Source organism: Vitis vinifera, chromosome 12 (genome assembly GCF_030704535.1).
Source record: "Vitis vinifera cultivar Pinot Noir 40024 chromosome 12, ASM3070453v1".
In the NCBI taxonomy this organism is placed as follows: domain Eukaryota; kingdom Viridiplantae; phylum Streptophyta; class Magnoliopsida; order Vitales; family Vitaceae; genus Vitis; species Vitis vinifera.
The window spans coordinates 23920074-23944708 of NC_081816.1; the positions used below are offsets into that span (position 1 = coordinate 23920074).

The 24635-nt window shown below is 35.8% G+C and overlaps 3 protein-coding genes across 4 annotated transcripts; 1 reads left to right on the forward strand and 2 right to left on the reverse strand.

Annotated features, from left to right (window-relative positions):
• Positions 1–821: 821 nt before the first annotated feature.
• LOC100267823 (NADPH-dependent pterin aldehyde reductase) lies at positions 822–9782 on the reverse strand. Its single transcript, XM_002268768.5, has 5 exons — positions 9405–9782; positions 6810–6879; positions 2706–2899; positions 1954–2126; positions 822–1237 (listed from the first exon to the last, which is right to left on the reverse strand). Exons 1-5 carry the CDS (start codon positions 9690–9692, stop codon positions 1168–1170), a joined length of 795 nt encoding a protein of 264 aa, XP_002268804.1. The 5' UTR covers positions 9693–9782; the 3' UTR covers positions 822–1167.
• A 953-nt stretch (positions 9783–10735) lies between these two features.
• LOC100247160 (zinc finger CCCH domain-containing protein 5) lies at positions 10736–23879 on the forward strand. 2 transcript variants are annotated; one of them, XM_010659616.3, is made up of 10 exons: positions 10736–11206; positions 12314–12463; positions 12581–12718; positions 12865–13023; positions 16973–17065; positions 17410–17526; positions 18089–18163; positions 18313–18536; positions 19704–21123; positions 23168–23879. In XM_010659616.3, the coding sequence occupies exons 1-9, from the start codon at positions 10901–10903 to the stop codon at positions 21094–21096; spliced, it is 2655 nt and encodes an 884-aa protein (XP_010657918.1). In that variant the 5' UTR covers positions 10736–10900; the 3' UTR covers positions 21097–21123; positions 23168–23879. The 2 variants fall into 2 exon arrangements, with proteins under 2 accessions (XP_010657918.1, XP_059597105.1); XM_059741122.1 differs by having other exon boundaries at positions 23029–23844.
• On the reverse strand, positions 22469–23507 carry LOC104881056 (leucine-rich repeat extensin-like protein 3). The gene has a single exon (XM_010659789.2). It carries the CDS (start codon positions 23505–23507, stop codon positions 23058–23060), a length of 450 nt encoding a protein of 149 aa, XP_010658091.1. The 3' UTR covers positions 22469–23057.
• Positions 23880–24635: the final 756 nt, after the last annotated feature.

The window sequence follows — 24635 nt, forward strand, 5'->3', positions numbered from 1 at the left end:
TTACCCATTCATCCCATCTGGATGTTACCCTACTAGAAAATCAGTTTTTCATTTATTATATTAATGGCAATAATAATTGCAATTATGCTCTAAACAAATCTTATGTGGTTATTTTATAAGATACTATCTTATTTGTTCTATATAATCATAAATTTCTCTAATGATTGAAGTTTCCTTACACCATTCCCATTATGCGAGCTGGTTTCTAACCCCATTTGCAAACACATCCAATCAAAATTGGGATATTTCAAAGTTAAACCTTTTTAAAACTATTTTGTCCAACTCAATAAAATAAAATAAAAAATAAATAAAAAAACATATACCAACTTTCTCATAGCAAAGTAAAAGAGAACATTAAAAACCTGTTTGATAATGTTTTGAATTTAAAAATTAATTTGTTAAAACACTTGCATATTATTTTTAGGAACAAAATTTTATTTGCAAACTCAATTGTAATTCATCAATCACCAATGGCCAAACACCCCTATCAGTAGGGTGTAAAATAAAGATGAATCACAATATCATATACAAGAGAGAAATCAAAATTCTTACCAGGAATTTCATGAGAATAGACCATTTTTTTATTCTTATTTTTTGGTTGTAACTATAATTCAAGTACAATAATAAAGGAAAATGAAATGGATTTCTCATTCTTATTCTCTATTCCAACGTTCCAAATGCATCCCTAAGGATGTTCAGCAATCGGTGGTCGGACAGTTTCATCCAAGCTCTGGGTGGTTGAACACTCTTGGTACCCACCACACCACACCCCCTTCCCCCTCCTCCACACCTTTGAAAATGAAAAACTTACCAATGATAACTTTGAGCAACTACTCAAACTCAGATTGAAATGCCACAAAATGTGATGTGACATCCAACAAAATTCCTATACCATATGATTTTCAATGTCCCTAAGTTTTCATTAATCCATGAATTGGTTTCTCATGAACTGATTTCTAAAACACCATGAATTAAGTTAAACAAATTGCTGCTTGTGCACTAGATCTAAGGAATCAATGGATCCAGTGCATTACCCTAAGAGCTGTTCATAATGACCATTACAAACTTTGGCTCGGTTTCATCTAAGGAAACTCAAAATGAAATAGGAGAGGAGAGTTACTGGTTTAATGAAAGCTTCTTTAAGCGGTGGGGGTGACGATGCCACCATCACACAGTGAGAGACGCGCCATTGTCTGCAGCTGTGAGATTCAGTATCATTGAAGCTGCCTTTGGAGCCCTGTGAGTAGGGAGTCAAGTGAGAAACAAATGTGTGTTTACCATTTAAACAAAATTATCAAATAGATGTAACTAAGCATTGGAAAAGAACTAGGGAAAAGTTAAAATCACACTCCATGTAAACTAAGGTTCCCTTGCAGTACAATTTGAAATTCAGTTTCAATCAGTGTTCTAAGGTTTAGTCGCTTTACAAATTGTTTGTAACAGTAAGCACTTGCCAGTATGGCAAAGTGATGTGTGTTGATTGAACCCAACTTTATAGTTTTCATTTCATAAAGCACCCTGCTTTGATAGAAAAAATAGATAGAATTTCCTCAAGTTAAGATGTCATCTTAAATTCATAGAAATATTATGAATCTGTTAACTTTCACTTTATGGGGGATACATGACACCCCATTCTCACCAAGCTTTGGTCACCACATCTTAAAATCAATTATTAGAGATCAGTTCATTCTGATATCATGCTTCAGATTTGTCCTAAATTTTCAAGCAAATTCCTTCTCAAATTTCTCAGGACAAGGATTGGTCAGTTTTGATGCATTTTTTTCGAAGGAATCATGTATATTCTAGCTCAATGTCATCATGTTTTTCTTTCATTTGATATGTATGCATGAAATCTTGTTTCAATTGAATATTGGTAAACAGTAAACAGAACAGGTATGAAAAGGTGCTGAAACATATACTGCAAAGAAAAAAAAAAAAAAAAAAGGATGATACCATGATTCAGGTGTCTGGTATAAAGCGGCAGAACCACCAAAGCATGACATGAGCATGTCAGTGTTTATGACACCAGGATTAAGCGCAACAATTGCAAGTCCACTGGGCAACTCCTTTGCCACTGATCTAGATAAACCCTCAACTGCCCATTTTGAAGCACAATAAGGCGCAACCTGTTGAAACATTATTAGGTTTCAGAAAGTGAGCCAAATGTCAACATGAAGCATAGACTGAAAAGGAATAAAATAAGGTCATCGAAAGACGTAGTACCCTAAGTCATTCGCAAGTCAAACGGCATGATCAAAAGCTTGGTGTGTTTCTATACCTAGGTTTATCCTATGGTAGAGAAATGTATCCCAAATAATAAGCTTGTAATCTATCTATGGTTCACAAAGAGAAAAAACCCATGTCTAAATTTCACATATATAGCAATATTCATACAGTATTCCATCACAAAGTCCTAGACTGCTCACTCCACTTTATTAATATTGTCTCATTTCTTTATTATAATTGGTCAAAGTATTTTTTGTTGTTGCCACAACTGCTGCAGCTATAATTTTTGCTGCCTCATTCATACTTTTGAGCTGCATAAGGATTTAATAGAGATTAACTTGAATAGTGACTGGATGCATATGATAATATTAACATAACAATAATAACAACCACCACAACAATAAACCCATAAAAATATGATTAGGACAAAGGAAAATATTCAAGATACAGATGTGACACAACCATCTTTTCTATTTTACCTGTGCTGCAGCAGATCTTCCCCACCCAGAGGACATATTGACAATAATCCCTTGCTTGTTTTCAATCATCAGAGGGATGAACTGGCGCATCACATTTGCTGTCCCTTTAACATTTGTGTCAATAACAGTGTCAAACTCTTCTTCTGGAACCTCCCAAATTCTGTTGTTTCGATTAATAGTCCCTGCATTGTTTACTGGCAGATAACTTTATTTTAGTTCTAAGATAGAGATGAAGAAATGAAAAAGAAAATCCCCACTGGTCCATATTTTCTAAATGCAAAAACAAAACAAATGGACTGAAAGCATTCCAAAGTGACACCAGCCACAAAATTAAAAATGGCATAAAATTAGAAAAATGATCCATAAACCAGATAGTAGCTCTAAGGAATCATTATATTTAGACAGCAAGATTCATATGCTATGTGGGTTACCACGGTTCAAACCCACAATCTGTCTATGTTCACTTGCTTCCAAAATTTAGCATAGCAAATGTTTACTAGATTGTTATGGACAAATGGCTTTGCAGCAATTTGGATTGAGTGGATCAAGTTTTGTATCTCTATGATCAGGCTTTCAGTACTAATCAGTGGGACTCCCTACATTTTTTTCTGAGCTCACACAGTTTGAGGCAGGGGGAGCTCCATGTGCTTCATCTCTCAGGTTTCTGAAGATGGCTTCATGAGAGGCTTCAAAGTGAAGAGTAGAGATAGGGGGTAGGGTGGGGACTCCACACTTGTTCTTCATAGATGATTCTCTTCTTTTTCCCAAGGAAGATTGTGAAAAATTGTTGTACACGAGATGGATACTTCTCTGTTCTTTTCAAGGCTGTGCCTGGCTTAGGGTTGACTTAGAGAAAAGTGAGCTCATTTCTGTGAGTGAGAAGTGGGGAATGTGGAATCTTGTTTGCCTGCAAACTACTTGGGATTGTGAAGGAGAGAAATGATGGTGGGAGATTGAAAAGTGGCGTGTTTGCCTTCAAACTACTTGGGATTGCCTTGAGCAGTTAGGTATCCTATTGAGGAAAGTTTTCGTATAAGGTTCACCTATTGCAGAAAATATTTATTTTAGGAGAGTATGTACGCGTTAATTGTCCTCTGTGATGCCACAGCTAGTGGGGATTATACTTTAAAAGATCAAGAGGGAATTTTTACTTGGGGAGGGACACTTTGAAAGGAAGCTGCATTTCGTTAAGTCACCAACTTTAGGAGAAGGGTGGATTCAGCATTTGAAATCTTTTATTGCTCAACAAAGCCTTACTTAGTAAATGGTTGTAGAGTTTGCAACCAGTGCAACTACTTGTGCAAGTGCAAGGGTGGGTTGGCACACGGTTGTTTGATTACTCTATGCAAATTTAGGGAAGTGGAGAGATCATGGGATTGCAAAAAGCATCAAGAGATGCTATGAAACCTCCCATTCAAGAACATGATTCAAAGTCATGGCATTGGTAGCTAACTTGGTAGGTTTCCAGATAGATCGGTCTCAACATCTCAAAGCAGGATCATGCAAGATGCATAATATGCTAATTAAAAAGCTCAAAATTTTTCTAAAAAATAATTACAATTAGATCAATTCAACAACCTAATTAGAAAAACATTAATCACATTTAAAATTGTTTAAATAATCATAAAAGCTCACATTCAGATTGGTTTATAACAGTAATAAGAATTGACCACTCTCAAAACTTTAGCTTGCTAACTAAGAATTTTTGTTCACTTCAAAAGCAAAAAATAAAATAATAAAATGAAATAAGTTTGATAACAAGTAAATAATTATTTCAAAAGAAGTTGTTTTGAATTTTCTTTTTCCTTTTTTTTTTTTCTATAAGAAACAATGATTTCATTGTGATGAAATATTAAATACAAAGAAGGATGAACAATCCTACCAAGAAGTACCTAATCTTCTATACAAAGAAGAATGAATAAGAAGAATAAAAAAGACAGATGAGTATATCCTAGTCCAAAAAGTCAAATTCAACACAATTCACAAATAAAATCTCCTACAAAAGAAACCATATGTCTAGCTCCATGTTTTGCGAATGCATTTGCCACATCATTGCCTAAGTGAGGAGTCCAAGAGAAGGAACATCCTAACTCTCAAAAAAATGTCAATAATCTAGTGCAACCAAACATCAAATTTTTGTGGTTCTCTTTCTTTCTTGATTGCCTGTGATATGACAACAATAGAATCACCTTCTATTAGAAAGTTGGAAATGCTCAAAGTTTTTGCTAGTAACAACTCTTCTAGAAGGGCTAAAATTTCTGCCTCAATGGCTAAACTGGAGAATGCTCTTAACACTCCACTAGAATGATCTCTAATCAATCTTCCAATCCCTAACTGCCCTAAGTTGCCCAAAGAACATCCATCAAAATTTAGCTTGACAAAACCTACTAATGATGGTAGTCATTCACAAGGTGACCCCCTTATCCATCTCGTGATTCTAGAAACTAGGCTCTAATCTAGCAAAATAAGGCTCAAAGGGATGCTTACAAAAGCTTCACTAGTAGAAGCCAACGATGAAAAAGAGAAATACAACAAGTGTCAAATTGCTTCTAAAATCCTCCACCTATCCTCAAAAATCCTAGCGTCCATTTCCCGTCAAATGGTCCTAATCATAGATTAAGACACTTTTTCTTAATTAATCTAGGAACTATTTGAGAAATATTGTAGAGATTCCCTGTTTTTTTGTCCTCCAACTTTCATTAGATTTGAGTTACAATATTAGGACTCTGAGTGTCACGAGTTAGATAAGTTAAGCGATTCACATCCAAGTGAGGATCGAGCTATTCCTAAACTGTATAATACTCAATTAGTGTCCTTGTCATGACCATTACCCAAATACATTGGACTTGGTCGAGTCATACCGACCTCAAGCGATACTTTGAACCATGCTCAACAATGAGCATTTCTGGGTAAGTCATAAAACTGAGTGTTAACATCAATGTTTGATATGGGGTGTTAACTACCAATTTAGCTCAAAAACTTAAATTATTAGGTAATAGATCAATAACATAAACGAAGCTGACTTGTGATAAAGTATTAACACTTTGCCTCAATGCAACCTTCATAAGGCTTGCATGTGTTAAGAAATGTTACCTATAAAAAAACAGAAAAATGTGTTACAAAATGGTTAATAAGGTTCAAACTCGTAACTTTCCCCAAGCCAAAGTTTCAATACCAAGCTAAGCTACTAATTTGATTTAAAAACTTAAGTTGATAAGTAATGAGTCAATAATGTGTATCAAGTTGACATGAACTAAAGATCTAACAAGGACACTTCATTAAAGAATCTTTCTCGGCACTTCTGGATGTTACTTTTCATAGAAATACATTGGGGGGCAGCATGTATGTATAGGAGGGTAGTAAGGTGATTAGGACTAAGCATTTTTAAGAGGTTTTGTCAATGAGAGATAGCATTTGTAGAGTTAACAATGCTAATCAGTTGGTATGGAGTATCAAAAAGAATGATTATTCTTCAGCTAAATCCTTCAAATCTCTTAGATCAAATGCACCTTGCTTTCCTTTTATATATATATATATATGTATTTGTGGAGTTCCTTTTTTCAATGTGAATTCCTAACCATAATGTTAGTATCTCACCCATTACTATGCAAACCATAAATGCTCTTAATCACCTAGGGCTATAAGAAGTTACTCCTCTCTAGGAAAGTGCCACAATCATTTCTCAATCTAAGTGCTATTCTTTATAGAGTTTTCTCCAAAACTTTTATCCAAAATTTAATACCATCTTTTACACAAACCTGGAAGCACAGTGCATGTAGACATTTCATTTGTAAGCTAGATTTAAATAGATTAAATTTTCTACTCATGGTATATGTCTACCTAGAAAGGATGCAAATCATGATGTAGGAAGAGAGTTCCAAATGCTAACATAATGATTCTAAAAATCAAATAGCATAATATACAAATCACATAAGCCCTTGAGGCCTGGCTCAAGTGGTAAAGGGATGGGGAGGGGTTGTGGGAGGTTCTAGGTTCAAGTACTAATGGGTACAAAAATTTACCTATCAAAAAAAATATATACACACACACATATCATATGGTACATTCAAGCAATGATTAAATGAACATGTTCAATTCAGGTACCTATGATATCTGGTACACCTTTCTTTTCCATCACAGCACGTGCCAACTCTTCAACACTACTATTTGACCTCTACAAAAACAAATTAAAAATGTTTGGTCTTTCTTTTAGGAAGCTGCAAACAAAAAGTGTATACAGATAGGAAAGAGTACAAGGAATTATGAGTTATACTTCATTATACTTCAACCAATGCAAAAAAGAAAGAGAAAAAAGTGCAAGTGTATGCACAAGAAACACCCAGAAACATCCAGTACACACACCCAGTGAATGCCTCCAACCCCTCAACACTCATAGAAGAAGGGAATCCTCAAAGAAACCTCCAAAGAAAAGGCTCCCCACTTGGCCATCACATCAGCTACCTAGTTTGTCAACCTAGGCATTAAACCACAGGAATCTCCCAAACCTCTAGAAAGGTAAATCATCCTTAGAACCAAGAATCCAATTTCTGCAGCTCCATCATTCCCTAATAACCCATCATATAATTAGAGCCAAAACCCCTTTCACCTAGAGGAAACTCATACCCAAAGAAGAAGCCTATCCCAAACCTTTCAAGGGATCTCTATGGCATGGTGAAACAAACAACAAAAACAAAATTTCAATAAAATTTCATCTTGGTATGAGATTTTTATATCAAAGATGGCATACCACAAATTGAGCTGAGTATAGATGATAAAAGACCTTCAATTTACACAAATTTTTTTCCCTTTGTGTTCAGCCAAATAAGTTAACACATTGCTCCACTAGTTTGTTCCCTATTCAACCTTGAATAGTAGATGCCCATCTACTATTGAAGTAAAGACAGTGTTTTAATCCAAAAAAGGGTGAAAGAAAGGGACAAATATATTACACCTTGGAATCAATTTGAATAGCTTACAATCTCATTCTTATCATTATAATTTCCCACTCCCTTATGATTGTTTTTGAGAAAGAACCTACATTATTCTTGAAATTCCTTAATGAACAGATAACCAAAGTACCATCGAAATCTAATTTAGAATCAAAATCACCATTGAAGCAAATTGGTGATAAAGTCAAGGGTCCAAAGAAGCACTATACATAGATTTATTGAACTTGTTGCTACAATACATTTCAGATGAAAGAAACAAAATTCATCAACACTAACCAACAATAAACAAACACAATTCATGCTAAGATAGTAAAGATCACTTCCTTTCAGGGAAAAAAGAAAAAGCCCAGACATACAATGCTTTAGCATCATTCAATTGACTCTTAATTCCATTATTATCATTTTAATTTCCCATTCTCTTATGATCATTTGACAATTAACCTAAACTGCTCTTTAAGTCCCCAGAAAACAAAAGAAAGCAACATCAAAACAGAGTTCAAGAATTTGAAAAAAAAAAATTATAAAATATGGCTGAACCTATTACATTCTCAAAAAATGTTTGTACATCATTGCCCAAAATAATACAAGCAAGCAAGGGTATTATGTATCAAATAATAATTCTTGAAAACAAACACAACTCATTTTAATTTCCATTTCCCCTTGATCATATGATACTTACTGTACACAATTATTGAAATTTCCCATCCAAAAAGTGAGTAAAGTCGTGTCAAGATAAAATTACCATTCAAACAAATGGGTGAGTGGATTAAGGGCTTGAAAATGTACATAAATTGCACACAAAAAAAACAGCAAGCAAGCAATGCCCGTTCTCACATGGATATAGAGTATTAACATATAACAAACATGATTCATGAATATTAAACAACTCAACCAAAAAAGGCAAACACAAATCTTGAAAGAAAATGAAGTATGAGGGAGAGAAAAGCTAGCACTAACAACATCAAAAAGTGATGAACAAGTGCTTCTTCACTGTAAATTCATTGTTCAAAGTGTCATGTTAGCAGAAGCTTTAATGCAAACAATGCTAGTTTAAAAATACAAAGATAAAACAATTCACACAACGGTTATGAGGTTTTAACATAGTTTGACCAATCATATTTATATCCACAAATGAGAGAGAATCATTCCACCGTACTATAGAGAAAATTAAAAAAGATAGAAATCAGATACAATTACTGTGTCCCTGAAAAATCCCATTATGTTTCCCCACTCCTTGTATCTACAGCCTAAACCACGAGCTCCCTCGTTCCAACGGGTGTCTCTCCTTGTTCTTCACATCTTTATCCACCAAGCATAGTCCAATAAGCACATTCCCATCTCATAACCTTTTTCTCTCGTGACAACTTTAACCCATCTCCATCTCACATCCTTTTCATACCTAAAATATTAATACAGATATTCGTATAACTTTGCTATCAACTTAGGAAATATTCAATACAATCAAGCTTAACCAACAGAAAGAACAGACAGAATTGATGAAAGAAAAATGGATTGCGGATAGAGAAACCAAGCACTGACCACATCAAAGTCCAGTTCTACACTCATTGTTCAAACTAACATCAAAATGCGATTCAGAAATAAAAATACACCCTTCGAGCCCCAAAACCACACATTAATTCACATAATAGTAAAATCAACAATGGATCGAGCTTTAAAAAAAAGACACAATTCATCAACCCAGGCCAACAGCAGAGCGCACAGAACTGATGGAAGAAAATCAAACACTGACCACATCAACAGTCATGAAGAAGTGCCTGTCGGAGGAGGAAACGGCGGAGTCCGACTGCGGAGAAGAGGCGACTGATGAGAGCTCGGACTGGAGAGAGGTGAGGCGGTCCTGGGATCGTGAACAGCCGACGACGGTGTGGCCTCTCTTGGCTATTTCTAGGGCTAGGGCCCGCCCAAGTCCCTTTCCCACGCCGGTGATGAGCACAGTCCGGTTGCCGCCGCCGGCTCCTCCGGCGGTTGCTGCTGCCGCTCTGTTGACGATGTTCATCCCTCCAAACGACGTCGTCATGGCCTCACCTGCTAATGCTGATGATAATAGCTCTTTCTCAAAGGTTCGCCGCTCCACTCATTTCCTTTTCTCCTTTGGAGTTTCAATTTCAAATGAAATTAAAAAATTATTACAACAATTTTTTTTTTTTTAAATTTCCTTTGTAAAATTAATTACATGATTTATATTTAATGCCTATTAATCATTTTTTGAATGGTACAATAATTTAATTTATTTTTTATAATAAATCTTACAAAACATTAAGATATTTTAATTGATTATTATCAAAAATAATTTATAACTTAAAAATAATTTTGTGAATTTGTTTTGAAAACTTTTAAGTTGTGTTTGGTGTAATTTTCGGTCCAGGTATTAAACAGGTAAAAAGTTATCAGGAACAACCATATTCGTTAAGCAAGTAATAAATGTACTGAAATAATCATGAACAAAAAACATGCATCTTCAAATATAAATAAATTTGATAATTTTAATTATTGTGTTTGGATAAAGTGTAAGATTAGAATAATAATTTGTTTCAATTTCATTATTAAATAGCATTAGGAATAAAAATTATAAAAATAAATAAATTATCAATAATGTATATGAGTTAAAATATATATTTTTTATTTAAATAAAAAGTCATATTATGCCTAGTTTAATTTTTTTTTTTTTAATTTTGAAATGTTTTTTGGTAAATAATAAAAACCTATTTGGTGCATGATTTAAAAACAAAATTGTTTGGTTATTGTTCTTTAAAAACAAAATAAAATAGAAAGAAATAATGAATTTCAAATTAAATAATAAGTTTATAATTTTAAAAAATAATTTAAAACTAAATATATATAATGGCTATAAAAAATAATAGAGATAATTAATGATTTAAATTCTTTGATGAATTTTATAATTTTTAAGAATAATTTGAAAATTAAAAAATGATTAATTAATTATAAATTAAATATATAATTCATATCATCTTATAATAATAATAATAATAATAATAATAATATTATTATTATTATTATTATTTTATTTTCGTTTATCTTCGTCATCCAAAGTCCAAACGGAGCTTTATTCTTTGTCCGGGTTTGAAACTGGACGAGGCAGTCATATAACCGGGTCGCAGACGAGACCCGACCCGACCCGATCACTATCATCTACCAGAAATCAATCTGTAACTCAAAGCTCTAGGGGATTCTGCGGAGATCGAACCTTGAGAATCGCTACGGAAAATGGAGAATCAGGGCATGAGTCGGAAAGAGAAGAGAAAGGCGGCGAAGAAGCAGAAGAGGAAGCAGACGAGAAGGGAGGCAGCGGTGAGGCTGCGGGAGGAAGAGGAGGCGAAGTTGAATGATCCGGAGGAGCAGGAGAGGATGAGGCTGATGGAGCAGGAAGAGGCCGAGAGGTGCGAGAGGGAGAGGAGGAAGTTTGAGGAGAGCGAGAGGATGTGGCTCGAGGCGGCGGCGGAGAGGAAGAGGAGGAAAGAAGTGGAGGAGGAGGAGCGGAGGAAGATTCTGGAGGAGTTGGAGAAGAAGGAGGTTTGTGGTTCTTTTTCTCCATTTTTTTTTGTTGGAATTCCTTCGAAATTTTGAGTCAGTTTAAAATTGTGTTTGGTTGGGAAGAAGCGAGGGAAAATGGAGAGAAACCGGATGGTTAAGGAATGAGGGGCCATTACGAAGTTATATGCTACTAATATGTTGGTCATTTGGGAGCATGGGGCTGTTTGTGAAATTAAATTCTTCTTTCTTCCGTTTTTCAGAAACTTATTTTTTGAAAGGTTTGCATGGGAACTGCAGATTGTGTTTGGTTCCTGAGGAAGTGTGGGAAAAAGAGAGAAACAGGAATGTTGAATGATTGAATCGGAAGGGTGTGTATGTGAAGTTATATGCATAAGACTGGATGTATAGTGTTTAGGAATTACTTTTCTTGCCAGTTATCGCAACAGAAAAACGCATATTTGAATCTTACCTATGTGAATATTTGCTTTAAATTGTGTTTGATTGGTGAGGTAGAGTGAGGAATGGAGAGACATCGGATAGTCAGGCTGTAAGGTCATTTTTGCAGAGTTATGTGCTTATATGTGCATCAATCAAGGGATAGGCCTGCTTGTATAGCATTTTGGAAGGACTTCTCTTTTGCTCTGCAGTAATATATATTAGCAATTTTCTAGGAAAATTTGCTTTAAATTATGTTTGGTTGCTGAGGAAGTCTGGGGAAAAGGAGGAGACTTGAGATGTTGAATCTCAAGGATGTTGGTTACATGCAGAAGATTGTCTGCATAGTATTTCGGAAGTACCTTTCTTCCTCTTGACTGCAAAAATATTTGTAACATCTGGAGAAGTAATTCCAAATGAAGGCTTAATGGTGATGTGATGTGCTGCTGTTTTTCAAAGCAAGCATAATTTGAAGCATTGCCAATAGAGACAGAAATTGTGGTGGGAGAATTTGCTTTAAATTGTGCTTGGTTGTTAAAAGTGAGGGAAAAGGAGAGGAATTTGAAATTTGAATTCTAAGGGCATGTCTACTCAGTTATATACTAGTAGGCCCTTTGGGGGCATAGGATTGTTTGTGTGGTATTTTGGAAATACTCTTCTTAGTTTTAAGTTGACAGCAAAATTGAGCAATTTGTCTGAAATAATTTGCAGGTTGAAAAGGAGAATGAGTTGAATGAGGATGATGATTGGGAATATGCAGAAGGGCCTGCAGAAATTATCTGGCAAGGAAATGAGATAATTGTCAAGAAGAAAAGGGTCAGGATTGCAAAGAAAGATGTGGACCAACATAGTAGAAAAGAGGTATTGCTACGTCTGTTCCAATTATATGTATGGTTGTTGCCTAGATTATCATATGGGGTGTGCACTTCTCTTAGTTGTGGAAAATTTGAAATGTAAACTTCAATGTTTGCTTCACAGGAGGATACTGAGAGACCCACATCAAATCCTCTTCCTCCTCAATCAGAAGCATTTTCTGATCACAATGCATCAATAATTTCATCCCAACAGTTGTTTGCAGATGTTTCAGAACAAATCCCAAACTTTGGGACGGAACAGGTTTGACTTATATTATTTCTATATTTCTGTTATTGGTTATTTTCCTTTTTGTGGCTGATGGTTCTTGTACTTCAAGGCTTGCACAAGTATTTCTATTTTCATTTAGAAGATTGTTAGGCCTAATTAAATAGTCATGTGTGTGGCAGGATAAAGATCATTGTCCTTTCCATATCAAAACTGGAGCTTGTCGGTTTGGGCAACGTTGCAGCAGAGTTCATTTTTACCCTGATAAATCGTGCACACTTCTAATCAAGAACATGTACAATGGACCTGGCCTTGCTTGGGAGCAAGATGAAGGACTTGAGGTTTGTAAATAATGCCTTCATGTGATTTTTGTATCCTATAATTAACTGCAACATTCTTTTTCACTGTCTATGAATCCCAGAAACCGTTTTATTAAAACTGTGGTTGCCCGATGAAAGAAAGCAACTCATAGTACAGATTTGATGTAGTTAGGAGCTTAGTGGCTGAAACCTTCTATATGGAGTGCTGTGCTCCATAGATTGACCTTTCTCATTACTAGTCAGGTTTTATGTGTAAAACTAGATATGCTTATTGAAATTGCATCTGACTATATAGCATGGATACAGACATAGGTGTGCTAATGCTGAAAATATAAAAGAGTGCTACAAGGAACTCTCATGATTTCCTTGGTGACAATGCATTTGTTTCCTGGTTGTTCTGAGCTGATCATGTCTATGATGTCAAAAAAATTATTTTAAAATTCTGGATACGTCTGGAGCTAGTCGAGAATGCCTCCTAGCATGTCATGACTGAACATACTCGAATCTTTGGAATTGCTCATACTACGTGGCATGGAGAAGGTGAAAGCACTTCTGTGATTGAACATGAACTGGCTTTGCACAATTGTGTTATGTTAATGTTCTGAATTAATGATATAGTAATACCACACTTCAGACTATATGTCTCATATAGTCTGAAGATGCTTCAGGCCTAAGGATATTTTAAATGAAAATGGTGCTTCCACCCCCACTCCCGCCCAGGTATGCTCCTGCTCTGGCCCAAGTGTGCCCCCACTCCTACCTAAGTATGCTCCCAATCTCAGCAAAGTTCCCATGGTAGCTCCCGGCTTTCTTTCCTTTTTTTTGAATTATTTTATACATGATTTTTTTACTGCCCTTGCTAGGACTTGAAACTGGAACCTCCCAAATCTCCACTCAATCCTTTGCCACTTGAGTCAAGCCTCAAGGACAACCCCATGCTAGCTCCCATTTCTATTTGTGTTTTCATCCATGATTTGGACACTTATTTTTGGAGTACTTTTACAAAGTGGTTATCATGAAAGGTCCATATTGAAGGTGAAATAAGCTTATTATTACTTCTAGTGGTTTTGTCTTCTAGTTTTACATGTTTGCAGGAGCTGCTAACCTTTGTAATTAATATTATCAAATTTTATTTTGACGTGTATTCATTGCTTATTTGGAACTTGTACACTCTTGTAAATCTTCATGCCTTTGATTTCATATCATGTGTACTTCTTATCAGAAATGTTTTTGGTACAAGTGATTACTGTAAAACTGTTATTTTTGTGCTCTTTGACTCAATTTAAATCAGAAATTCATCTCAAGATTCATTTGGTGGAGTTCTTGGTTTTGGCCTTGGTTGGGTTGGAGTGAAAGATTTTAGCATTTCTGTATCCTACTTGGTGCTACTCGGGAGTAGTTATCTTATCATTTTTTCATTATTGTTTAGCTGATGATATTACTGTTTGTCTTATGAGTTATTTCTTTTCTATGTAACTTCTAGTCTTAATGTTTGTTGCCATACCTATATTTTGTGAACTGTATGCTATTGTAGTTGTGCACGAAGATAATCAATATCTTTGTATGATAAAAAAAATAAAAAGATATTTCCATTTCTTCTTGCAATTTTTGTGTTCACAGAATTATAATTTGCAAATATCTTTCTGGTTTAGGTTGCATTTGTTGAGATTTATTTTCTTTTGTAATTCTTTTGATAGTTTCTTAACTGTATGAGTTCTCTGTACTCTGAGCTTTTGCTCCTTAACGACTAGTAGGCTTTGGGCAACATCTTTTTCCTGGGGTATTGGAGCTGTTCCTCTGATAGCAGTTGGTACTTGCCAAGGTTTGAGCTTGCAGGCGGCAAAATCCACTTGTAGGTGGCTGCATTTTGGTGACTATTCACTGAAAAAGGATACCTGTTAATTCTATTACTGAACACAGGCTGAAAGTTATTTCTACCATCTATACTCTATGTAAGATAATACATGTTAAAAAGAATTACTATATTTATAAAACCATTAATTTTATTTACTTATAGGTGGTTGCATTTGGTAAGTATTCACTTAAAAAGGACACCTGTTAATTCTATTACTGAGTACAGGCGGGAATGTCATTTCTACTATCTATACCATATGCTATATAACATGTTTTAAAAGAATTATTAAATGTTATAAAACCTACCATTCACTGGTTCACTCTTGCCTAATACTCACAGGAACTTAATTTATAAGTTGTGTAACCCTGTCAGCAATTGTCTCCTGTGAAGTTGTTGAGGCTTTTCTTCCTCATATTGTTGTATAGGCTACAGAAAGGTGTCAGCTACATACAAGTTTACTGGACTAGAAATAATTATCCCACCAGTCATTGTAGAGTTTGATACCAAGGACCCCTTGCTGCCTAATTGTCAAGAAGCAAATTCGAATGGTGTGCTTGAGACTAGAAGACCCTCTGAAACAGTATGCACGGGTAGATGCATCTTTGATAGGAAAAATGGGAAATCAATCGACCATATCTTTCTTCTTTGTCCTGTTGCATTTGAGTTGTGGCAGCATCTTTTCTTTGACTGGGTTCCTGTGGCTGCCGCACACCCCCACCCCCCCCGGGACACACAGATTATCTTCATTTAGGGGTTTGACAGGGGTCCTAGGAGTAGGGCCCTTTAGCATTTCATTTTGCTTGCAACCCTGTGCCAATTTGGATTGGGAGGAACAACTAGATCTCTGATAGCAGAGATAGTTCCACTAAAGAATTGTGGGCCAGGGTGCATTACTTGTCTTTGATCTGGGCCTTGATAACTAAGGAGGTTTTTAGGTCACTATCATTTTCCCTTTATTCAAAGGATCTCTTGTCCTTCTGTTTTGTTTCTTCTGTTTTGTTTTTCTTGTGAGGGGAACATGAATCTCTCACCCTTCCATATAATGTTTCTCTTTTGCCTATAAAATTTCTCAGTTCTTATTGGGAAAAAAAAAGCATAAAATATTTTTCCCATTCTCATCTCCTAGGTTGTTCTTTGCTTGCAATCCCTCTTCATTTGTCCTTCCACTTTGCAATATGAACAATTTTGAATTGAGACCTTCCATAACTTCCTGGTCTCTCCATCATGCCTCATCCCTTACCAGCTTCTTTTCTTCCTTTTTTGCCTCTTCTTATTATTTTTTTTAAAGAAAAAGAGATAGAGGAGAGAGAGAGAGAGAGAGGGAGGGAGAGAGAATTAGAATTCAAGGCTGAGCTACCCTTCAAATGGACCGCTGAAGGATTATTGATTAATCTTGAAGAGGTTTCTTCCTAATCTTATTATCTACTAGTAGTATTATGACCTGTTAGTATTGGCAATGAGTTTACAAAATAGCGAAGACCAATTTATTATCTAGTGAAAGTAAGGAAGACAATGATAAAGTTCTAAAACTTCCTCAAAAGAAGGAATCAAGGGGCGGCTTTATCTTTTCAATAAAATTTTGTCTTCACACTCAAATGATAAGAGTTATAAGTGCATTAAGCACATTTCAATAATGTGGTTCACAATAGAGATGGTTTTTTCTTCCATTTCAGCCCATACTACTTCCTTGGGAACAACTTTCCTCTTATTGTTATGCTAAGTGCATGCATTTCTAATTATATCTCTAGAGCTATTAAGTTGATCAGTGCATTGTAGTTATGTGTATGCTATGTTTTGGGTGGGAGAACCTCAAAGTCACAGTACCATTGTGTGGTAAACCTTATTTCTCTTGAAATTGTAACACATACTAATGCTGGATTCTTCTATCCATCGAATGAAATTCAAGGAGTATTACATTGAGCATATTAAATTTATGTGTGTGGACTTGTTTGAGTTTCTTGAGGATGTAGGGCTCATTCATTTAACATCAAACCAATTTGTGGTGCTCAAATTACGTCATCAGTTGTTTCTGTTCTTAAAATTTTTGTGGATCTGTCTTAAAATTTGTTTTTGGCTTTTTGCTATTTTTCCTTTTGTCCCTTTTTCTTATTTCAGTATACAGACGAAGAGGTTGAACGCTGTTATGAGGAGTTTTATGAGGATGTACAAACAGAGTTCCTGAAGTTTGGAGAAATTGTGAACTTCAAGGTGACTGACTGCCATTTTTAGGCCTTCTATGATCTATCTTTAAAATTTTTGTGCTACTCATTTTGAAACACAAACCTCAGTTTTGAAGCATACCCTAACAAAGGGGCTAACAAATTCTTTGCTTCTTTGATAATATTGGTTCCTTAAAATTTGCAAGATTTTACAATCTGTGAATTTGAATGAAGGTTCTCCTACTAGAGGAAAACAAAATTTTGCTAGCTATTCTGTGAAAAATAGTCATGCATAGAAAAAATATAATCTTTTTTTTTTATGGGAACATAATGGTAAAGTTTCTTTCTATCATCTTGCTCTCTTATTGTAATGAATGTGATATTTGCATTCAGGTGTGCAGAAATGGTTCATTCCATTTGCGGGGCAATGTGTATGTACACTACAAGTCTTTGGATTCTGCTGTGCTGGCTTATCATTCAATAAATGGTCTCTATTATGCTGGCAAGCAGGTTTTATTTCCTTTTCATTATTTCATTTAAGTTGGCGCTTTGTTGTAGCTATGAAGAATGATTTGTTTACAAATTTCAGCAATCTGCATATCTGTTTGCAAATAATTAATGCATTCCCTGCACCAGAACCTGATACTGGCACAACACTTCATGCTCCTAATTATAGCTGTGCGGTCATCAAAATTATCATGTTCCAAGAATGACACTCCTATGAGGTTTTGGCATTGATCACATTACTCTCCCCTCCTTACAATGGCTGTTTAGCTGACACAGAAAATGATGACTTGTCAATAAGATTTAAATACCCAAAACTGCTTTATTCTTCATCGTCTCCATAGAAAACCCTAATACACTTCTTTTCTTTCCTAATCCCCAACAAACCATAGCCCCAAATCCACCTTCTTCACCCTCAAATCGATCTTTTTCTTTTGACTGTGTTTGCAGGCAAATGGATGTGGAAAATTAGAAACAGCAGTGGCTGTTACTCTTCTTCTTCTTCTAGAAACAACTGTCTTGTTTTTCTGGGCTGTGATTTCTTGATCTGGGTACTGGTCATTGACAGGTAACATGTGAGTTTGTTGGTGTGACCAGATGGAAAGTTGCCATATGTGGGGAGTACATGAAGTCCAGGTTCAAGGTACAACCAGCATTCTTGGATTTCTTACATGAGCCATATTTTCTGTGTTTTTTTTCTGGTTTTTGCACTTATATTGTCCGGAGATTAGAAAATTTTGATTGTGGTAATGATAGATCACTTGATCTCCGATCTTACATCCTTGCCAACAGACGTGCTCTCATGGTACGGCATGCAACTTCATACACTGTTTCCGCAATCCGGGTGGAGACTATGAATGGGCCGATTGGGATAAACCGCCCCCAAGATATTGGGTGAAAAATATGGTTGCTTTATTTGGGCTTACAGATGAATCTGGGTATGACAAAGAGGTGAAGCAAGAAAGCATGGGCCGGAGGAGGAGCACCAGCAATGCAGGAACAGTAGATGCAGATAGGTGAGCTTGTATATGCACTAGATGGTGAGAGTATCAAGCATTTTTTTCCAGGATTTGAGATATTAACCTTTGTCATGATTCAATTTCTCAGTTTCTTACCCTCCATTTGTTTCCAATGAAGGAAAGGCAAATTCTTAAATCAAATGGTCCATTTTTAAGCATTTTCTTCTTTGATGGGTGTAATGCCTCTTACAATCCATTGTCTTCTTTCTATAGCTGTTGAAATATTAGTAACAGTTAAGAGCCCATGAAACTCATCACTACCTCATAAGGGCATTGAGACCATAGTTACACAAAAGTGCCACTTTCTCTGTAGTGTTGTCAAAAATTTTCAAGGTCCATTTCCTAGGCAGAATGTGATCTTGGAGTTTCTATAAAAAGCACAAGAAAGAATAAGATGTTGTCTATCCCTAAGAAACTGCCGATGGCTTTTACTGATTTAGGAAGCCCTAGAAAATGTATCTCCTGAACTGAAAATAAGAAAATTGTTGGGTGTTTGCAATATCATATTGGAAGAAGGGGGACAGGAAGAGAAGAATATCTGGACCGTGAAACTGAATTTTTTTCTTGCTTTCTAAAACACATCTGCAGTAGTTTCATTCTTGATTCAGTATTTTGTAGTTAAAAGGTTGAAATAATTGCTAAAGTGACTTCTGAGATTGTTATGATCTACAAAGCACTGGGGAGGCAGAAAAAATGAAGGGTCAGTGGAAAAGCAGCCAGTGATGGTAATATTGCACATATTTTCAAAATATCGAGAAATAATAAGCTTATTTCCTGGGATCTCAATGCTGATTTTGCTGGCAGTTAAATCACCCCCCTGTTCTTTGATAGCCTATGAAGAGAGATTGTCATCCTGTTAATTCAGTCTGTGTTCTTAAATATCCATCAGAATGTGATTATTATTCTAATTAAAAAGATGGCACATGTATGCTGAAAGTAAGCTTTGATTCTTAGGTGGTAGATTCCATGTTTTTAGGTGAGCTTCGATAACAATTCAAGTGCACACAAAATCTTAGTAGTCCACACGTGGTAAATGTGTTTACCCACATGTTGAGAACATTTACCCTTTTTGCTTACAGATTTCAGTTTTTCTTCCTGTCCTCTGCATTGCTCGGGTTCTTGTTCTTACCTTCATGGTTTGCCTTTGATTATGTTTCATGGCAGGTATCACTCTAGACGTTCTAGATCCAGGGAGAGTGGTTACTCGCATGGTGAATATGCTAGAAGGCAATTTGATGAAAATGATGCTCATAAGAACGTGTACTATCAAAGGCACACAAGTGATGGTAGAAAACGAATCAAAATGCATGAGGAACGATATGAAGAGGAAGCGCATTTTGGAGACAATCGGTATAGCAGGAGTAGAATTCACAATGTTGAATCTGATGGAGATTTGTTGAGGGATGGGACCAGAGACAGAGAAAGACACAATGATCACAGAAGGAAAAGCTCAAGACAACGGGAAAAGGTATTGGAATCCCCGGACGATTATGGGGAGAGAAAGAACAAAACTTATGACTCAGAAGGAGATTGGTCTGATAGGGAGGGAGACAAGTCCAGAAAACATGGTCACACAAGAAAAAGCTTGAAGCACCAGAAGGAAGCAATGGCGGTCATGGATGATCTTGGAGACAGCAACAACAGTATTCATGAGCCTGATTCTGATGGAGGTTGGTCGGACAGGGATGGAGACCATGACGGGCATCATGATCACACAATGAAACGCTTGAAAAATAGGAGCAAAATGTCTGAATTCTCAAATGATCATAGGAACAGCAAGTACAGAACTGATGCCACTGATTCTGATGGTGATTCCTCACATAGGAACAGGCAAGGAGACAGATACCATAGTCACAGGCGAAAGAGCTCAAGGCACTGGGATGAAGTCTCAGAAACTGCAGATGATGACGAGGACAAAAGGAAGAGAACTCATGATACTGATCCCACTGGAGATTGGTCAGATGAGGTTGGAGAAAGACACCAAAGTAAAAGAAGGAATTGCTCAAGACACTGGTCAGATGACCATGAGGAAACAGAAAAAAATGTAAAAGATGAATTTCAGGGTCAGGAGTTTGACACTGAAAAACCAGACGTACCAAGAGTCCAAAAACATAGTCACTCTAGCAGAAAGGATGGTTCAAACAAAGAGATGATTAGCAGAGCAGATTTTATAAGTGAGGATAAAAAATCAAATGGGAATCATGAGGCCAGCAGTTCAGATCAACATGGCAGGAGAAGTAAATCATACAATCCTGATTCGAGATACCACTCTGATGAAAATATTGACAAAGAGGGTGACTGGGAACCTGAAAAAACCCGAAAATCTAGAAGAGAGAAAAGTACTTCTCATAAACATCACAAGTACAGAGACCATGAAGACTACAGCAAGAGCAAATCAAGAGGTGGTGATCGGTCAATCCATAGGAGACACTCAACCAGCTTAAACAATGCAGATTCTTCTGAAGAGTATCAAGACTCTGAAAATAAAGACAAGAGGCATGGTGGAAAACATCAATCTAGTAGTCACAGGCGGCACAGTGAGAAATCTAATTCCTAAAGGCCGGATGATGCTACTTACAGGAAGGTGAGAAGATATAAACCACTTTTTCAATACTTGAGCATGTTGATGATAGTGAATAAGACTTTATATGCCACTTTGCTTTCTTGATTAGTATGCTTTTTGGGGTCTAGTCCTCTGGTAATCTAGGTTTGAGGATTCTGTGTTGCATCCTTGATCTCGTTCTCCTTTTCACTTGCTCCCTTTGTTATATGTCCATTCACAATTAACCGAAAAATGCTGAGACTTAACTCTAAGCACATCAGGTGAAGTTGAATAATTAGTCCTCACAAAACTGTTTTCAGAAATAGCCTATTTGGAAACAGAACTATGGTTGTTGCCTACTCATCCTCTCCATTTTTGGATCAAATTTTTTTGTAAGATTCCTTCTCTGTAGGGGTGTGCAAAAATTCGATCAAATCGGTTCCAACTAATCAATTTTAAAATTTTTTTTTGTATGTCCATTCACAATTAACCAAAAAATGCTGAGACTTAACTAAGCACATTACGTGAAGTTGAATAATTAGTCCTCACAAAACTGTTTTCGGAGCAGTTTTGAGAAATAGCCTATTTGGAAACAGAGCTATGGTTGTTGCCTACTCATCCTCTCCATTTTTGTATCAAAAAATTTTGTAAAATTTCTTCTCTGTAGGGGGTGTGCAAAAATTCGATCAAATCGGTTCCAAGTAATCCATTTTTAAAGTTTTTTAACCAATTCCAGTTTTATATTTCCAAACTAAACCGTTCCAGTCCATGGTTTTTGATTTAAAAAATCCAATAATTATTTATTTATTAATTTTGTTGTGCATCTTTCTCACTTGATAGGACCTCAAACTGCACTTCCGAAGTTTTTTATTTTTTGTGGGGCTGCTTAGTATGTGTGTCAAACATGCATTATAACAATAGTTATTTGTCTTTGAAATACAATAATATGATTTGAAATGCGCTGCATTGATGTGATTTGATTTTTGCTATGAAATTGAACAAAATCGAAATTAAGTAAACCAGCTTAGATCAATTTTAGTATCAAACCAAATTGATTCAATTGGTTCCTCTTTAAATTCAATTAATTTGGTTTTAATGCTTGATTGATTCGATTTGATTTTAATGCTTGAAAATTCAGCCTATTAAACCATGCACACCCATAATTCCTCAAAGAAAAGAAAATTACCATCCCCCCTTACTTTCATGCTTAGAATGTGGCATCCATTGACTCTCAAAGTTCCTCCTTTACACTAGAATGTGATATTGAAAAAGTGAGATTAAAATAAGGAAAATTCCATGGTACGGATTTGAGATTATACTGAACTTTCAATCTGGGCCATTCAAGCTTATGATAAAATTTTAGTGGTTAAATGATAGTACACACAGATAGATCAAGATACAAACAAAACGAGATCAATTACAAAATAATGAGACATGTATAGTACAAGCAGTAGGACTGGAGTGGGATCAAGGTGTATGTCATCGAGGTGTACAAGTAGCACCCCTTGATTGATGGTATTATACTGAACTTTCAATTTGGACCCTTACCATTTGACATTATAGGCAAACCCGAATGCTAATTAGTAATTATGACACTTATACACAAACTTTAGCGTTGACCTTGAGATCAACATCTATATTTCCTTAGCATTGCTAATACACAAACCTAAAATTCTTTTACAGTGTTATTCAATCTCACACTCATAAAATCCTATAAACCTTGAGATCTGCGGGTTGATGCTGCAAGCTAAAAGATTTTGGTCTAGAACAAAAATTTAACAAGAGGCTCAAATCCCATATGTAGTAAATATCTCCCTTCCTGCCTAGCAATGAGTGAAATTTTATCCTTCTTAATTTTTTCATTCTTCTCAATCATTCTTCTACTTTTTTTAGTGTGAATTTTTGTTGTGAAGACGCTTGATGGTTGGTTTATTCTTGGTAAGGCAGCATCAACTGTAACTGCCTCAAAACTATCTTTAGCAAGCTTCTCGAACCCGAAAACATGGACAGAAGCAGCGGAAGAGATACCTGCCAATCTCAAATGCACAACCAAAAGGCCCAGCTGACTTCTCTTTTGTGGGTGCAGGCACAGCAGGAATGCCATAAACCGGATTGGGAACCATGTACTGCTGATAAGATGAGGTGCTGGTAACCGGCAGTGTTGGATACGATGGTCGGGCCTCTGAGACTATCTCCTGTTGTGGAGTTGAATAAACAAAACCTGGGACTGGAGCAGCAGCGGCAGCATCATAGGCCTGCTCTGCGTCGTACCAAGGCGGTAGAGGTGGAGCAGAGGGGCATGAGCAGCAGCAGTAAGGAGAAGGTAAGGGGGGAGGAGGAGGAGGAGGGGGAGGGAGATAGGGCTTCTTCTTCTTCTTTTTTCTGTGCCAGAACTTGAGCTTCTTGAGAGTCTTGAGCATTTTCATGGCTTCTTGGATGTTGAGATTTGTGGTTTGTAGTAGTATTTAAGAGGATTGGAGGTGGTATTTTTTGGAGTGGCCCCTCTGGAGAAGAAATAAAAAGTAGGGGGAGAGATGATGGAGGATTTAGTAGAGAAGGTGAACGTTGTGGTTTCGAATTTTCAAACCTTGTGACCGTTGCTTCTTTCCATCTAGGCCCACTTATCTGGAAAGGAGGCTCCAGCCTCCATTTTTTTTTTTTATCATTTTTCTTTCTCCTCTTTCCTTTTCTAGTCTCTCCAGATATATTTGAAATTAATTCTTCATTCAGAAAAACAGAAATAAAAAATTGAAAAGGCAGACAGATGGTCGGAGAGTCGGAGGTTAGAGGAACTCTCACTTTGACTTGTTTCCATGCAATCAAAATTTTCTAATTTTTCTCTAGTTTTTTGGGTGGTTACCAATCTCTTTTGATTTTAAAAGCTAATTTTGGCAACATGTTTTGAAAACACATAAGAATGAATTTTTAAAAATGGTTATTGAAAGCCTTTTTTTATTGTATTAAGGATTAAATTTTATTTGAAACCTCTTCCCAAAAACATTTTTTTTCTCCTTCCAACACAATCCAATATTTCTATCTATTATTTTCAATTATCATTCATAACATTCTATTAGGCTGCAATTTAGGCATGTTGGATGAGTTGATGGTTAGTTCAAAGTCAACCTAAACCAATCCAAGCCTAACTTAACCCGACCTCTAACCGGAGGTATTCAACCCAGCATCATCTCCCCAAACTCGAATGAAGTTCAAATTGATCAAATCAGATTACATAATTCAAAATACTAAAAACTCTCTTCATATAAACATATGAAAATTTAAATAATTAGGACAAAATTTTAAGATGGCAATAAATAAGCAAAAAAATAAATTTTTACCTTTTTAAAATAATGAAAAAATATATGATATAATATAACTTAATATTTTTTTCTTAAAATTTAAAAAAAAAATATTATTATATAATATAATATATATTATAAATATTATAAAAACATTAAATAGAATCAAATTAGACTTGAATTATCCGACCGTAGCCAATCCAAATTGGGCTTGGGTTAGAAAAACCTAACCTAAAACCTATTTCCAATAGTGAAAAT

Excerpts from the sequence above, each read along its gene's own strand:
- LOC100267823 (XM_002268768.5), bottom strand. The coding sequence starts at position 9,692 with ATGACGACGTCGTTTGGAGGGATGAACATCGTCAACAGAGCGGCAGCA. Across the intron at positions 2,900-6,809 it reads AGGTGTACCAGATATCATAG|TAAACAATGCAGGGACTATT; the intron begins GTACCTGAATTG and ends GTTATCTGCCAG. Across the intron at positions 2,127-2,705 it reads GAAGATCTGCTGCAGCACAG|GTTGCGCCTTATTGTGCTTC; the intron begins GTAAAATAGAAA and ends ATGTTTCAACAG.
- LOC100247160 (XM_010659616.3), top strand. The coding sequence starts at position 10,901 with ATGGAGAATCAGGGCATGAGTCGGAAAGAGAAGAGAAAGGCGGCGAAG. Across the intron at positions 12,719-12,864 it reads CAAACTTTGGGACGGAACAG|GATAAAGATCATTGTCCTTT; the intron begins GTTTGACTTATA and ends TGTGTGTGGCAG. Across the intron at positions 13,024-16,972 it reads AGCAAGATGAAGGACTTGAG|TATACAGACGAAGAGGTTGA; the intron begins GTTTGTAAATAA and ends TTCTTATTTCAG.
- LOC104881056 (XM_010659789.2), bottom strand. The coding sequence starts at position 23,507 with ATGAAAATGCTCAAGACTCTCAAGAAGCTCAAGTTCTGGCACAGAAAA.